Source organism: Protomyctophum parallelum (assembly GCF_964188405.1).
Source record: "Protomyctophum parallelum genome assembly, chromosome: 11".
NCBI classification, from domain to species: Eukaryota; Metazoa; Chordata; class Actinopteri; order Myctophiformes; family Myctophidae; genus Protomyctophum; species Protomyctophum parallelum.
Window position 1 is genome coordinate 21,930,921 of NC_139707.1, and position 16,755 is coordinate 21,947,675.

Genomic DNA, 16,755 nt, shown 5'->3' on the forward strand with positions numbered 1-16,755 from the left:
ATAGAAAAATCAACATCTCACTATTAGGGGAGCGGGGAGGGTGCCGGGGGTTGGGGACAAGGAACGAGCCCCTCGGCACGGCACCAACACAAGGTGTTCAATCAGAGGGATTGGTGTGGAGGTGACAGAGACGGAAGGAGGGATAAGGTACGGAGAGAAGGAGGGAGAAGCGTATGTGCTGCTCTGCTCGGTGGTCCTGTGCTGCTCTAATAACTCTAAAGAGCTCTGAGAGGAGGGAGGGGGAACGTCACAAGCATCACTCACTGCTTGCCGCCTATTATATTATACAAATGTGTAGACATGCTTTTGCGTGCACAGAGGCTCACACACACGCACGCACGCACGCACGCACGCACGCACGCACGCACGCACGCACGCACACACACACACACACACACACAAGCACAATTTATATTCCAAGGGCAAAAACGCTGCCTCCCCACTTTGGCCTTTATAGTTTTCCTCTCAGATGCTCAGGGTAACACATTCATCCTGTTAACTGCCACTAAAATGTCACCCCAAAGAGGCCACTGATAAATTGTTAATGACAAGGGGCTTTTCCTTCCTAGAATATTGTTATTCAATAATACAAAACTATGAACATAGTTTATTTGTCACATGGACACTATTCCACTTTTTACTGATGAGTCAACCAGAATAGACTTTCTCCTGCTATACAACAGATTTTTTCATCTGAGAGGAATTAGACAGAGAAAATAAATCCATTCCTGTGTGTGTGTGTGTGTGTGTGTGTGTGTGTGTGTGTGTGTGTGCTGTGTGTGTGTGTGTGTGTGTGTGTGTGTGTGTGTGTGTGTGAGTGCATGTGCGTGCGTGCGTGTGTGTGTGTGTGTGTGTGTGTGTGTGTGTGTGTGTGTGTGTGTGTGTGTGTGTGGAGCAGCTCTTAAAAACATAGGGACAGAAATTTGGCAGCAAGATAAGACATCTGTTTGTGCTGCTGAATGGGGTCACCAGCCAACCAGTCAGTCATTAACTGTCATGTGACTAAGGCGTGCTCTAAGATGGAGGGGGAGGTAACGCGTGTCTATCCTCAGAGAGGGGTGGATGAGATGGGCTTGTATGATCTAAAAACCCTGGCCTGTAGTGAAAAGATGCCTTCCACAGATTACGGGTGATGCTATATGCTATTGGTTACTTACTTACATATTCACAAACTCAATCTGGGAAAAGAATCTGAGATAAATGCATTAAAAAAAATCTGAATACATATGGAGGCAGGTGGAGGCAGACTTTTCCACTTCCGGTTTCACTATTCATATGGTGGTGAAGAGCGCGATGAAACGTAATCAATAAAAAACATCCAAACACGTCCTTGGCACTGAATGAGGTTTAAAGGGAATACCACTTTGGCAGAGGTTTTGGTTACGGTCGGTGGGTGTATAGTTACTTGATGTACTCCTAAGGTGGGAAAGAAATCAAAAAAATATTTTCTATTGACTAGAAATTAATAATTTAAAATCTGCTCCTTAATGACTGACTGGAGGCGTGTGACGCGTGTGACGTGGGTCAAAAAACTAACCGGGGCAATTTTAAAGCAGTCACCGAACGCAGCGCAACGCAGGCAGTGGAGCCACCCTTCATTGATTAAAAAGGGAACATTCCCTGACGGTGATGGAGACGCAACGCTGACGCGCCCGGTGGAGCCCCGGCGTTACATTGTACAGTGAAGAGGCTCAGGAGGAGCTCTTTTAACCTGTAACTGAACTCAAACAAAGCTGGTTCTGACAGTATATAGAACATCACCAAACCCACTACTGTTTTTATTTTATTTTAAATAGGACATTTGTATTAAGAAACAAATAGTACTGGGTTTGGTGATGTTCTATATACTGTCAGAATCCGCTTTATTTAGGTTCGTTTGCAGGCACAAACGAGCGTGTGGTCTTGCCGTACAATGTAAGTCAACAAGGAGAATATATTAAATGATTAATTCTTGCCCGCTTTTGTAGTTACATCATGGCAGCAAGGTAACTACACAACCTAAACCTCTACCAAAGTGGCAGTCATCCAGGCGTGGAGAAGCCATCTTAGAATTGGAAGGTTCCGGGTTGGATCAACTGCTCCTCCTGGCTGCACGTCAAAGTGTTCTTGAGCAAGACATGTAACCCTAATTGCTCCCAATAGGCAATAAGTAGGTGCCTTGCATGGTTTCCTCCACTGTTGGTGTGTGAATATGTGAAAGTTGTAATGCACATTGAAAAACTGTGAAATACAAACTCACCATATAAAACAATCCATCTATTATTTAATTATCCTTATAAGAGTTTGCCTGCAGAATATAAATGTGAATAAATGTGGGTGTATATTCAAGGAAGGAAAAGACATCAAGTAGCCTACCCTACCAAGAGGCTTTTTTATCCATCAAAAATAACAGTGGGTGAAAAGACAGGAAACTCTTATCTGCTTCTTTCCCGCCCACCTGCCTTTGAAATAATAACGAGTGAATGCCTATTAAATGGTGCCAAGGCACAGAGAAAACACTTCAAGGGAAACTTAAGGGACCTTTGTCAGTGGAGTCCATCAAGACCAAACAAGTCACTGCATTAATGAGAAGAAAGCAGGACTGCAAGACTCCAACAGTCCAACTCCATAAAGGCATTTACCTCACACAATGCAAAGCTTAACCTAACCTTAGGCCTACCCCTCAAAGAAGCAGCTCCATTTTAATTAAAAAAGGTGAACAGAGGCATGTTAAGAAGTTCCAGAGATTCCCAGACAGGGAGCTGAAGCCAGAGTGTTCTTGTTTAGTGCAGTATGGGAAACAATATAATGTTACTGGTACAATTAATTCCAGTTACCCATACCCTTAGTTAAGTTGTATTAATTTGAGATTTTAGCCTTTGGTTTTTGGTGTATTATAAAATGTGAAATTCTAAAAACTTTCACTTTACGTTATATTTGTATTGTGCATTGTAAAAGTAATAATAACTGTCAGCTATGTTGGACAGTTGCACAAGACAAACTACCGTCATCTTTACAATAAAAGGTACTCACTGTACTCCTAAACCAACAAAAGGTAGTTGCACTTTGTTACTGTGTTGTAATTGTACCAGACAGAATCCTCCACTATTGTTTTTGACAGATTTGCATGTCATGGCATAAATCCAGATAGCAAATACCAAAGTGAAAAGCAAAATAAATAATATAATAATAATAATAATAATAATAATAATAATAATAATAATAATAATAATAATAATAATAATAATAATAATAATAATAATGATATTATGAGAGGTCCTAAATAAATGTGTTAAAGGTGCTTTGGCTATGGGACGGATAGACTGGTTTCTGTTCCTGGAGATGGAGGCTTAGACACATCCCCAGGGTGGATTCCTTCTCTAGGACGTCATCACCCTGTTGTCAGCACAGTGCATCACCGGCCTCTCTCCACCCCATAGTCTGCTAGTCGGCGCCACTCACTCCTGGAACCCGTCCAAAGCCTGTCTGGGAGCTCTCAGCTGACAGGGTGCGTTTAGGGACCATGACATATGCATATGCATTGCACACGCACACATTACACAATGCACACTATGCATATAGGAACACAAGCAAATAGCTGCAAATACTGTAGCTCCACACGTAAGATAAGAATATAGGCTACTAGTACAAGCCTCCAACCCACCCTAGTCTGCGCCCATGGCAACACACACACACACACACACACACACACACACACACACACACACACACACACACACACACACACACACACACACACACACACACACACACACACACACACACACACACACACACACACACACACACACACACACACACACACACACACACACACACACAGATTGCTTCAGCACATGCCTCAGACTTGTTTCAAGCGGTGACCTCAGAGTAACTGGGGGTGCAGTCAGTGGCACATGTGCACCACACTCAGGCGGATTCCTGTCCTGCTATGTAATACCATGAGGATCAGGTTTTAGTTGCCCGGCCAACCAGATTAGAAGAAGAAACAGCGCAACGGGGCCGTATGTGTGGGTGTTATATCAGGATTAGGCTGAAAGCGTATCCTCACCTTTGCCATCTGAGCTTGGACACCACTGGTCTTCAGGGCAGCCACGGCTTTCTGAGCTGCAGCAGGGCTATCGAAGTCCACAAAGCCGTAACCTGTGAAGCACAGATGTTACAGCACACTGCCAGGCAATGCTATTGAATGTGTTGAACGGCTAAAAATACTTCCAGGGTCAAGGTTCATGGTGGTCTGGTCTATATTGTGGTAAAACTTATTTTTGTTCTGCACCGCAGACACTGTAGCAACATACCTAATAATAATTCAATAAAAGACGTCAATAATAACACATTCTCAAACTAGTTATTTTGTTTTAATAAAGTTGTTTTCTATTTTGTCTTTGACTAATTCAAAAGCACTAAATAAATCCCATATATTATGAATATTAATAAGACCAAATATAATCAATGTATACACAACATCTATTATTATATTTGAGAGAATTCCACACCCACAATGCAAATGTATTTATGCCCATGGAGCGCACAACTTTGTGCGTGGGTTCAGGTGGCCAAGTCAGCACTGAACAGCACATGAACAGCACTTCCGCATACTCTGCATACGTCATGTATGCAGAGTATATGCGGAAGTGCTGTTCACACCTGTGCTTTCTGGCCGGGATATGTCACTGACTTCACCTTTTCAACCAAGCTCTGTGGCTGTTCGACTACTGGCCAATCACAGCAGGGCTTTCCGAGAACTGCAGTGTGCACGGAACGCTCGCGCTCCCTGTAGTTTACCTACCTCTCTCTATGCTTGCTCTACTTCACACGTGTGAATCTATTCTACGTCTGAACATAGACATGGTAACGCCCCCCGCCTGCCTCCGATTGGCCTACCGACACTGCCCGTCTTGCCCCCATGGCCTCACCGAGAATGACCACTTGGCACGCGTGACAGGCTGCAGCCTTGTAACTAACTTTGTAACACTAATATTGTTTATGCCGTTTGCGAATACGGCATAAACTATATTAGTTTGCCTCTTCTACAAAAATAAAAGTTACTGTCGCGCGTGCCAAGCTGTCATTCTCTTGTATTTTATCGTACTTGTATTATTTCCAACCACGGCACGGAGTAACCTCGCAGCAGACTATCCAGCATGTATCCTACTATGCTCCACCTCGGCAGTATGCCTGGGACCGAGGCTACCACCATGTATCCTCCACCTCGGCAGTAAGCCTGGGACCGAGGCTACCACCATGTATCCTCCACCTCGGCAGTAAGCCTGGGACTGAGGCTACCACCAGACTATCCACCATGTATCGTCCACCTCGGCAGTATGCCTGGGACCGAGGCTACCACCATGTATCCTCCACCTCGGCAGTAAGCCTGCAGGGACAGAGGTTACCACCAGACTATCCACCATGTATCCTCCACCTCGGCAGTAAGCCTGGGACCGAGGCTACCATCAGACTATCCACCATGTATCCTCCACCTCGGCAGTAAGCCTGGGACCGAGGCTACCACCAGACTATCCACCATGTATCCTCCACCTCGGCAGTAAGCCTGGGACCGAGGCTACCATCAGACTATCCACCATGTATCCTCCACCTCGGCAGTAAGCCTGGGACCGAGGCTACCACCAGACTATCCACCATGTATCCTCCACCTCGGCAGTAAGCCTGGGACCGAGGCTACCACCAGACTATCCACCATGTATCCTCCACCTCGGCAGTAAGCCTGGGACCGAGGCTACCACCAGACTATCCACCATGTATCCTCCACCTCGGCAGTAAGCCTGGGACCGAGGCTACCACCTCGGAAAGTCTGGTGCGGCCGGCAGTGTTGTTAGGCCAATCAGAGGCAGGCGGGGCGTTACCATGTTTATGCTCGGACGTAGAAAAGATTCACGCACTTCAAGTTCACGCACCCCTCTCTCTCTCACACACAACCTGCCAAGCACGGAAACAACAGCTGTCTATGCCTTCCTTCAAATTGTACGGTTTGTGTGTGTGTGTCTCACTCGGACATACGATATTCACAGAGAAACAACAACCCGGATGATGTGTGGCATTAGACGTAAGCACGCCGCGGCCGCGCAAGCATCTAGTAATACGCAAAACACAACTGGACAAAACAAAATTTTATGTCTTGCAAATGTCATGCCAAAGTTTACATTTAGTTTTTTGTACAGTGAATGTTGATGTCTTGATTTGCATGTCTGCTGGACTTTTTCTGTCTCAGCTATGTCTCAGACTATGGTGATATACTGTTAATAGGTTTGCATGTTCCTCTACTTAGCTATATTCGACCCCCTGTATCATTCAGCTCTATGATAGATTACAATTTCTAAGACTGGCAATCCCTTGTAGAGATGCAATATTGGTAGATTTGTATTTATGAAGCCATCCCTGGTAAGCTGCCTGTGTAGATAAATGGCTATAATTTTTATTTTTGCACAGTAGTATTATTAAGGCTTAGGCTCTTTCAAAAGTGGTTGCATTGAACAGTACCTGCTGTCGGAACTGAGGCAGGCAAGATGAGCTTGTTCTATCAAGGTCCAGGGGTTATAGAACTGGAACGCTTTCATTACCAGAGTAGATTACCAAGTACCTGTAGGCCTTAACAGGAGCCCTCGTACAAGGTTTCTTCGACTATGCATGCACCTCTTGGTACCACAGCACCTCAAAGGCCCTTAAAACAAGGCTCCAGACCTCCCAAAACAAACTGGTCAGGCTCCTACTTGGCCTCACCCCCCGAACCCACCTTACCCCTGCCCACTTTGACAGGCTGGAATGGCTTAGGGTCGACGACAGAGTATAGCATCTTGCAATGGGTCTGGTCCACAAGATTCGATACACCACCAAGATACCCATGTACCTGTCTAAATACTTCCTTAATGTTAACGAAGTCCACACCCACAACACCAGAGGGAGTGCAACAAACCATGTACAACCCAGATTCGGCACAAACAAGGGACTCAATTATTTTCGCTCCTATAACCACCAAAATGTGGAACGCCCTACCAACAGTCATTAAGACATGTGAATCCCTATACTCCTTCATAACCGCTCTCAAAGGGCACCTACGGACGGCTGCAATTCTAAACTGGCCCCCGTCAAATCGGAATCACCCCCCCCCATCCCTTTTTCCCCTCACTGTATATGTTTCTTTTCCCTTTTTACCTCCTTTATGATGAATTCCTGTTTTGTTCTTTGGATATATAGAAGTATCAATTTGTACGTCACTAAATGTTTTGATGAATTGAACAAGGTGGACCCTCTTGTAAACAAGTGTAATGCTTTATTGGGTCGTCCACTCACAGTTAACAGTCTTTGTATTGAGTTGTGCTTGAAATGTACTGTAATTCTGCAAACTGTTAATAAATATTTCAATCAATCAATCAATAGTACTAATGCTCTACTGTACTGTTAGATGTTTTATTGTATTTAATCTTTAGTTTGTATAATTGTTGAACACTTCTGTTGTTGTTTTGTTTTTTTCCCCTGTTGACTTTTTTATACTGCGTAGCCAGGTCTCGCTTGTAAAAAGGTTTTAACCTCAGTGTGACTTCCTGGTTAAATGAAGGTTAGACAGGGTTTCACCCTCATGCTGCTACGAGATGATCCAAAATCCTTGGACACATCCGGTCGGTTGCTGGTTGGTTAATATTATTTATTATCTTTACAACACACACACACAGACAGACACACACTAGGGCTTTCACTTCTAGTGTTTTTACTAGTCGACTAGTCGACTAGTTGTTTAACTAGGCCTACCTATTTTTTTTAAATAGTTGTACATTTAAAAACTGTGTACATTGGTGACTATAATCTAGCTGATCTTGAGGCCTACAAAAACAGGAAAATTCTTATCAACTAGTCAACTAGTACCAACAAGGTCGACTAGTGGATTTACTAGTCGACTAGTTGAATAGTCGACTAGTTTCTTATAGCCCTAACACACACACACACACACACACACACACACACACGTACACACACACACACACACACGTACAGTATAAGATAGTCTGCACGCATATTTGTGAATTACTGTGTTTGGACGTCGTCATGCATATATGCACAAATCTGAGTCTAAGGTGTGTGCATGTACATGCCATGATATAATCATAATATAAATGTTGTATCTGTGCATGTGCGTGTGTGTGCGCGTGTGCGCGTGTGTGTGTGCATGCGTGCGTGCAGCATACATGCCTACGTGCGTGGAGAGGCAGGAAAGTGCTGAGACTGCAGATAGCAACAGTAACGTTCAGGGCTCAGGTCAGCTCTTTGTCCTCAGGGGGGTCCAAACAGGGAGGACCAGAGGTCCCATGCAGGGCCTCTACTATGGCTGCTATATTTAACCTCCCTGAGCTCATTGACGGTGAATGCACCAGCACTCCTACACAGTACATCAACAGTGAAAAGGGCCACACAATGGAATCTTAGCTCTTATTAAACTTCATTTTTAAACTAGTCTATTACTAGTATTTATTCGATCTGAGGTTTATTCAAATATCACTTAAACCATTACAAGTCTTAACAGTGTGTCACTTTCACTGGGAGCCTTCACTTAACTGGTATCTGCATAATACAGAGGGGAGGGAGTGTCAAAGCGCTCACCTATAACGTCATCATGCACTGGACAGAATCACTAAGGCCCTCTTTGCTAAAACATGGAACAGTTGAAAGGGACTGGATCGGAGCCAAGGACCTATCACTCAACAGAGAGGATGGGGGGAGGGAGGCTGAGAATGTTGTCTCTTTGTGGGATACGCCCACAGCAGTGACAGGCCAAGAGTCAAGGGTTGAGGCTTAAAATAACATGAGCTGGGTGGCAGCGTTTTACCAGCATGTCTGTCTATTTCCTGATTTGACCGTCCCTTCTGAGACAACCACATTGCTGGTGAATGACTTAAACAAGAGTTCCATTATTTTACAGTGCTGCCAAACCCACTGAATGAATAAGGGGCCTACAGCAAAGCGTTATTAGTCATTTCTCAACCTAATCCATTGTCTGAAATCTAGAATTACAATTTAGAGAATTCCATGCCCACATTAATTTGTTTGTGCGCATACACAAATGAGCACAAGGCAAATGATTTTGTGCGCATTCCTGCTTTGTTCGGTTGGAAAAGTCATAGGCCGTGACGTATGTGGAGTACGCGCAAGTGCCGTTTACGACAGTGCTTTGGGCCATTGCCCGTGACACATCACTGACTTTACCTCTGCGTTTTCAACCCAGATTTGTGGGTCTTCGACTACTGGCCAATCACAGCGGGGCTTTCCGAGAACTGCGCAGAGCACATAGTTTCCCTATCTTTCTCTATCCTTGCTCTACTTCCCCTCTCTCTCTCTTTCTCTCTCTCTCTCTCTGTGCGACAGACTGATTACACAGCGCCCACACAACCTGCCCAGCACGGAAAAAACACGGTCAGTGGCCAAAGACATCGCTGTCTGCCTTCATTCAAAATGTACATGTGTGTGTGTGTGTCTAACTCGGACACACGATATTCACGGAGAAACAACAACACGGATGCATGCCGTTAGATGTGAGCGGCACGTGAGCTCCTAGTATAATATAATGGAATTAGGTAGGGGGATTGTGTCATATCACACAGTGAAGGTTTCGAGATGTCAGACATACAGTCTAAATAAAGGTGCCTCCAGACCAAACTTGTTCAGACAAGTCAAAGACTACTTAAAACTGTCAGATTGCAACAGACTAGCATTTTTTTATCAGCACAAACCAGTCGTCCAACAAAACTTTATTTTCCCCCATGCAAATTGCAAAAAGCAGCCTGCAGCGCTTGTTTGCCGTTGCAGTTCTGCTGATTATAAGCTACTTTGGGCTAGTTTTCCCTGTAACATAGCTTAATATTCATACTTTCATACACCGGCGTAGGGTCCATTAGGCCACGGGGGCTGTGGCCCAGTCAGTTTAGAGCTGGCCCAGTCTAACTTCGAAAAGAGGGGGTGACAAAACAAGAAAAAACAAGAAAAGCCCTTGCGCACTTTTAATAGTAGCAAATGTCTGTTTTAATAGTAGCAAACTACAGCATGCAAGCCGCCTTTGTTTTAAATGGTCCCCATTAGCATGTCGGAAAAATCGTTCTCACCTATCGCCGACACCGACCTATCACATCGCAACTACCCCCCCCCCCCCCCCCCCATCAAGTTGAGATTGAGAATATGGTATCTAGTTCACATAGTTCCCCGTAGTCAGCCCTGGAATATGATGAGCAGACTGTCTGTGCTTAGGTACCTTAACACCCATGTTCCAGTTCAGACAGATGTTGGCAGAATCTCTTTCATGGCTGTTCATGAGAAGGGCTTTTTATGACATAAAATGGATAGTTCGATATTGAGGGGACATTTACTATGCATATCCTGTCAAACAAACACATATTTTTGGTGTGCCTGTGATGGTTTATTTTACAGTTAATGTAGCGTAGTTTAGCTCAAAATCGAAATCCAGTCTATGGAATCAAGTAGCAGCTCCTCCCAAACATAGGGAAACCTGAGGTTTAATACCATAGACATATATACGTAGACGCCCTTTCCGGCTCTGAGGCGCGTGTCACCATTGAAGGCACAATTTTCCCGAGATTCCTTGCAAAGTATTTGCCTTCAATAAGCAGCTTCCACGTGCGTAACATAAGTCCCGGAAAAGACGCGCTGTGATTGGCCAGTAGTCACTTGAGTGACAGCGAGAGACATGGAGGAGTCGCATGAGTGACGTCACTTGGGCAGCGACGCAGCGTGCTTTCAGCAAATGCCTTCAGCACTTCTAAATAAGAAAGCTGCAGAGAACTGTTGCTTTGTGTGTTCACTCTTTAATGTTTTCTGTTAGTAATTTAATCCCCCCTGGCTCTGATGTTGTTTGTGTTTGTTTGTTTGTATTGTTTTGTATTGTAATGTATTTGTTTAAAAAAATAAAAAAGCCTTCAGCACTGCACTTCCGCCTTCATTGGGATACACGTCGCTCCAATGAATGGCAATGGCCAGTGAGGCATCTATTTTTTATATCTATGTTTAATACTCCTCCTTAGCCTAGCATTAACAACCTTTTAACAGACATGTTCAAAACAAGTACAACATATAACATTAAAGTTTGGAACTAACATACATTTCCCAAAATAAGCATAATCATTATTTCGTAATAATCATCATTGCGGCTGTTTGATGTAATCTGTGAAAGTAACATAATAAATGACATAAGTGACATGACATAAGTGAAATCTGAACATTACAACGTGCAGTTTTGTTATACCAGCCAGGCGTAAGTGCTTATGCCTGGAGGTGTGGAAATGGCTATGGACTTCTTGATTTGCGAGCATATTTAAGAGAAGATACAGAAAATGGTTGAAATGTAATTCATGTTAGAAAATTAAAGACACCCTCACACACCTTTGCATTTGTTCGTAGCCTTGTCCAGAATAGCCTTTGTTGACACAATTTTGCCATACCTAGAAAAGGAACAGAAAGGAATCTATTGTTAGCTGGATTATGCACTAGAAGGACGAAGCCAGCTAGAAACGACAAAGAGCAGAGCTTGTGCAAGAATTTATGACATCATTGAAAAAGTATGAGAAACAGGAAGTGGTTTCCATGTGGAGTTTAAACTCTCCACCACGTCAGTGCACTGCAAAGTTAGACAGACCTAGCCCTTTAGCCAAACAAAACCAATGACAGGCCTATAGAATGTAAAACTACAAAAACAACCAAGTACAACAACTAAATATTGACATTTAAACCAGTTGAAGTACACAAGGATCCAGAGCTGTATTGTATGGTCGTAAAAAAAAACTAAATGAAACCCGCATTCCCCAGCTACATCCTGTGTTCTCACAGCTCTGTGGTATCCTGTCTGACAAATGAATCCCATACTGACCTCCAAACACACTCCACTTTTGTTCAGTACAAAGCTCCCTATACCGAACGCAAAACACTAACTGAACACAATACAGCATATTTATGGAGTGCAAAGCATGGCAGCCACATACAGTATACGCAATTTCTCTTTCCAATACCCACACTGACACATTTAGAAACAGGCAGTCGGACCTCAATAACGGTAAACAAGCACCCTAGTAGAGAGATATGCCCTGGGGAGAGATGATTAATGAGTGAATTGACTGAGAGTGGACAGCAGAGTTGTGGCCTGGCAGGGAAGTTAGCTATAGTGGGCACTGGATGACAATGAAACCCCCATCTTGAGACCCAGATGGCCCAGATAGGTTACCCAGGATCCTGATTCCTGACACATTTGATGTGTGTCTGATGATAGTCCCAGGGACAGGATCACATGTTTATCTGTTCAACAAATTATAAGGCTGTGACTTGATATTTAATGAAATTGCATCATGTATTGTCAATGATAAAGAAGATACTAAACTATGAGATCCCAAAACATGAAATCCACAAAAAGTGTTGTACTGTACTTGTGAAACTTGACAGAGGATAATACACAAAGAGAAGATATTTACCTATAGTCAAAGTATTATTTGTGATGGAGAAAATGGGAGAAATGGACTGAATAGAACAAGATGACACCACTAACAATGATGGACATTCATGAATGGAATGCACTGTGACTGTAACTGTATGGAAATCTGTAAAAAGAAAAAGAACAAAAACTCTAACTGTAAAAAAAGAAGATTGCATATCTATGTGAGTCATACAAATTGTGCGTAAGGCGTTTTTGTCCCTTATACTGTGTGTGTGCGTGCGTGTTTGACTCTCTAGGCTGGTGTGACCTTACGCTGTGCTCCACTGCGTTAAGAGCTGGGTCACTGAAGGGTTTCCACTAATTGACTCAAATTAATCAATCACTGAAATCACCTCGAGCCGACCAGGCAACCCCCGGCACCACATGCACGACCAGCACTGGCCCCTCCCCACACCAATCAGTGCATTATCTGGGGTGTGTGAAACGGCAACGTTGAAAGCAGGGGGCAGGGCAATTGAAGGCAGGGGATTATAACACCCCATCTTTAAACTGGGATAGGGAGAGTGCAAGGACACAGCTCAACTCCCAGTGCTTTGTGATTCTTTTGGCATTTAGATTCTCATACAGTCTGCAACTACTACTGCCCCGTTACGCACAGTCAGAGAGCAGCTGCAAAAACACACTTCACACTCACTGCTTTCTTCCCTTGGGAAAATATAGCTCTAAAGGCCAGTCACACCAAGCATTACAACGATGACGATAACTATAAATATGTTGTTTTAAAAAGCGCTCTAACTCAAATGGATGGCAGCGTCCACAGGGGCGCATATATTGGTCCGACGTACTAACAGTCCGACAGGCAATATTCCGACAACATGCATGGCTGGTTAACCCATTTAGGCCTGACCTCGAAATTAAAAAAATCTTCTAAATCCTCCAGTTTTCTGAAATAAATATTTTCACGATTTAAAAAAATAGCAGACCTACAAGCTCGTAGCGCGGTGGCGTTGCCGGTTAAGACTGACTCGTGGCTCCAGACATGTATACGTTGCCGGTTAAAACTCACCCATGGCTTCCCTGTGAGGTTAGGTAGGGTGTCGGTCGGACTAATGCCTGTCGGACTGTTAGTACATCGGACGATATCATTTGGATCACTTTCAGCGCAATTTTATGAGCGATAGAAGCATTGACAGCCATTCAAAATCCATCGGACATCTGGGATGCAATCTCACCTTCTGAAAGTTTTGTTAGTAATGTAGAAGAGACCATGAAGCTAATGCTAGCTGCTAGCCTGCTAGGCTAACTGTCAGTACCTCTGGTAGGGTACAACTATCTGACCTCCTTAGATAATAATCAGAGTCAGATTATCCATATATCATATTGCATGTATCTTTCAACTCCCCCTGTGTCGGCTCTGATAGAGCTGGAATGTGAAGAGCGTTTGATGTCAATGTTTACAGAACGTATCATATGTGAGCATCAGTGTGGAGGATGCTCACATAATTATTGTTATAATAATAATAATAATAATAATAAGGGTAATAATAAGGGTAATAATAATAATTTATATTGCGCATGAACCCCAAGGACGCTTTATGTTCAAAAACAATGTACAACCAACAAACAGACAAACTAGTTGCCATATTCCTGAGAGAATAGGTCAAGGTGTTATCGTGAGTTAAGTTGTGCTCAGTGTGAATGGCACTATACAATGGTCTGTATATGTTATATTTAAAACTTGTTGGTATAATTTTCTGAACTTATTAAGTTTCCACATGGAACTCTGGTCTATTAACTTCTCCTCGCAGTCTGTCACCTTGCAACTGAGCTGCTTGGTGCTGTCAGCCTAGCATCAGCCACTTGAATCGTCTAGAATGTCGTCCCTGCTGGAGTGGCAGCGAAGAGAACAATACACTCCCCATTTCACCTGCTGTCTCCTCTCAGCCTTTATCCTGTTACAGTTCCTCTGGGGGATCCTGTTACTATTCCCTTCATGTTTATTGATTCCCGGTGAAGCCACTGATCAGTGTTTTTGGCTCAGTCTAGCAAGTCAGGCTTTGTGTCTGTCTTCTTCAGAGTCAAACACCAGTGAGGCAAAGACATTTTCATCCCAAGGCCATAACATAACAATGCATACAGCTTCTTAGAAAGCAAATGTTGTTGGGGAGTACTGGATAGTGCCATGTGTCATTTCACAAAATTATTATAGGAAATTGGCTTTATGAAATTTTGTTCCAATCCGTTCCAGTCCAATTCAATACTTGAGAGAATTGTTTTCCCTTTAAATATTATCTTGAAGTACACAGAAATAAATTGTACTTAAATTAAAAATATACATTACATTTTATGGGAAATTTACAACAATTCTTGAGTGTATAACATGGCATTTAGATCAGCCTTATAATAAAATCACAGCCCAAGAAGGTTGACATGAAGGCGCAATATAATTCAAGCTATTATAAATAATTATGTGAGCATCCACACTAATTTATGATGAGTTCTGTAATCATTGGCATTACTCCAAGAAGCTAAATGTGGAATACAATCATCTTAACCACTTTATTCCTGGCGTCCCTCCCTATTTCGGCCATGTCATTATAGGCAGAACTTCACACAACAGGTCATATGGTGACTATGAGCTTGTATATCAGCTATTTTTGCTATTCTATATGGCCAACAAGTATAAGTGATTAAACATTCCCAAAGGTAAACAAAAGAAGAAGAAGAAAAAAAATACAGGGCATTTGGAAGTCATACGGCGGTTAGTTTTACAAGTGGGTAAAACATAACAACAGAGAATTTATTTTCTCTTGCTAAAACATGTCCAGGAGAAGAAGACAAAATGCTTGCAGCTTTCCGGAGGATTTGTATTATTAAACACTCCAATAATCTTCATTTTGACAATACTGATTGACATCTGTTACTGTGAGGATATGAAACTAGCAGATAAAAGAAAAGCTCAGGAGACTCTGAATTTAGTAGAAGGTCCATTATTGACTCATGTATGCTCTAATGAATGTCTGATAGACATAAAGCAGTATCAAATAGACAGTTTCCGTAGAAGGTGAATTTGATGTTGCCCCTGCTTCACAAAAACAGTGTTCACATTGAATTTAAGATTGTTGCAAAACATATTACCCATTTATAATTTATAAAAAGGGACAATTTCTAGTCCACACGTTGATTGTGTATGATGCACTCTTTGTCTGTTACATCTCAAATAAATGATCAGTTACTTTGTTTTAGACAAATTGAAGTCCAAGGAGTTGTTATCACCCCAGGAAATAAAGGCAGTGAGAGCAACATGATGCAACGGTCAAGCAGGTCAAGGACCGGAGGTCATCTCAAGCCCCTTAGGACCAGGAAGGTCATCTCAAGCCCCTTAGGACCAGGAAGGCACGCAGGAGATATCAGCCTTCAGGGCAGCCTGTCAGACATACAAGCCCCAACCCCTTGCATCCAGCAGCCCAACCCAGCAGTCAATTGAGGTGGCAGTCGGCGCTCCCACAACATGATTTACGATTCTGTGCCTATCGCTGAGTAGGCTCAAGCAAACTTCGCAACGTTCGGCACGGCGACTCGCTCACTTAAGCTCCGTCGCAGTCTAAAACTATACTTTATCGGTAAATACAATTATCCGCAGTTGGGCGGAAAATAGTGTCAAGGGAGGAAAGCCACTGAGGTCGGTCCTGAGATGGGGTATTCGGTCAGTATTAGAATGTTACAACGCCCAACTCCTGTAAAACAAAAGATGTGTGTGTGTGTGTGTGTGTGTGTGTGTGTGTGTGTGTGTGTGTGTGCGTGCGTGCATGCGTGCACTGCTGCGTGAGCTCTAGTAGGATTAACTTGTCATTATGGAAGTGTCTTGAATTGTGACAGAGCAAGTTAATTAACATTAGGTCATTAGCTAACATTGTCATGTATGTTTTGCTAGATGTGAAGATGTAAATTAGGCTATTCATATTATGACTGTCTTGATTGGTATAAGCAACAATATACTATGACCTCTCATGTATTATTGATTACTTAAGGGCTAATAAGCATAGACAAATCAAAAAGCCCAATACACTTCTAAACAGTGAGGGCTATTTAACAGGATGTACTTGAACCAATCAATTGTTTGGACAGAACAAATTCTTAAGAAAACAAACCAGACACCTCAAGGGTATAGCTCCAGTAATAGATACACAAAAAGGAAATCTGTGAACAAACAAATATATAACCACCAAGCAAGGTCATGCAGCAGAGCAAACCTCCCTCTCATCCGTTTGTATAGCCTCATGCTAACTAGTCAGAGATCATCAAATTTGGTAAAG

The 16,755-nt window shown here is 43.0% G+C and overlaps 1 protein-coding gene across 11 annotated transcripts in view; it reads right to left on the reverse strand.

Annotated features, from left to right (window-relative positions):
* rbms1b (RNA binding motif, single stranded interacting protein 1b) overlaps positions 1-16,755 on the reverse strand; it is a 45,306-nt gene that overhangs the window by 12,841 nt on the left and 15,710 nt on the right. For all 11 annotated transcript variants that reach the window (XM_083777232.1, XM_083777240.1, XM_083777235.1 and 8 more), the window contains exons 3-4: positions 11,398-11,456; positions 4,052-4,143 (exon numbers count right to left, since the gene is read on the reverse strand). In XM_083777232.1, coding sequence (XP_083633358.1) covers positions 4,052-4,143; positions 11,398-11,456 — 151 coding nt within the window. The remainder of the gene's footprint in view (positions 1-4,051; positions 4,144-11,397; positions 11,457-16,755) is intronic.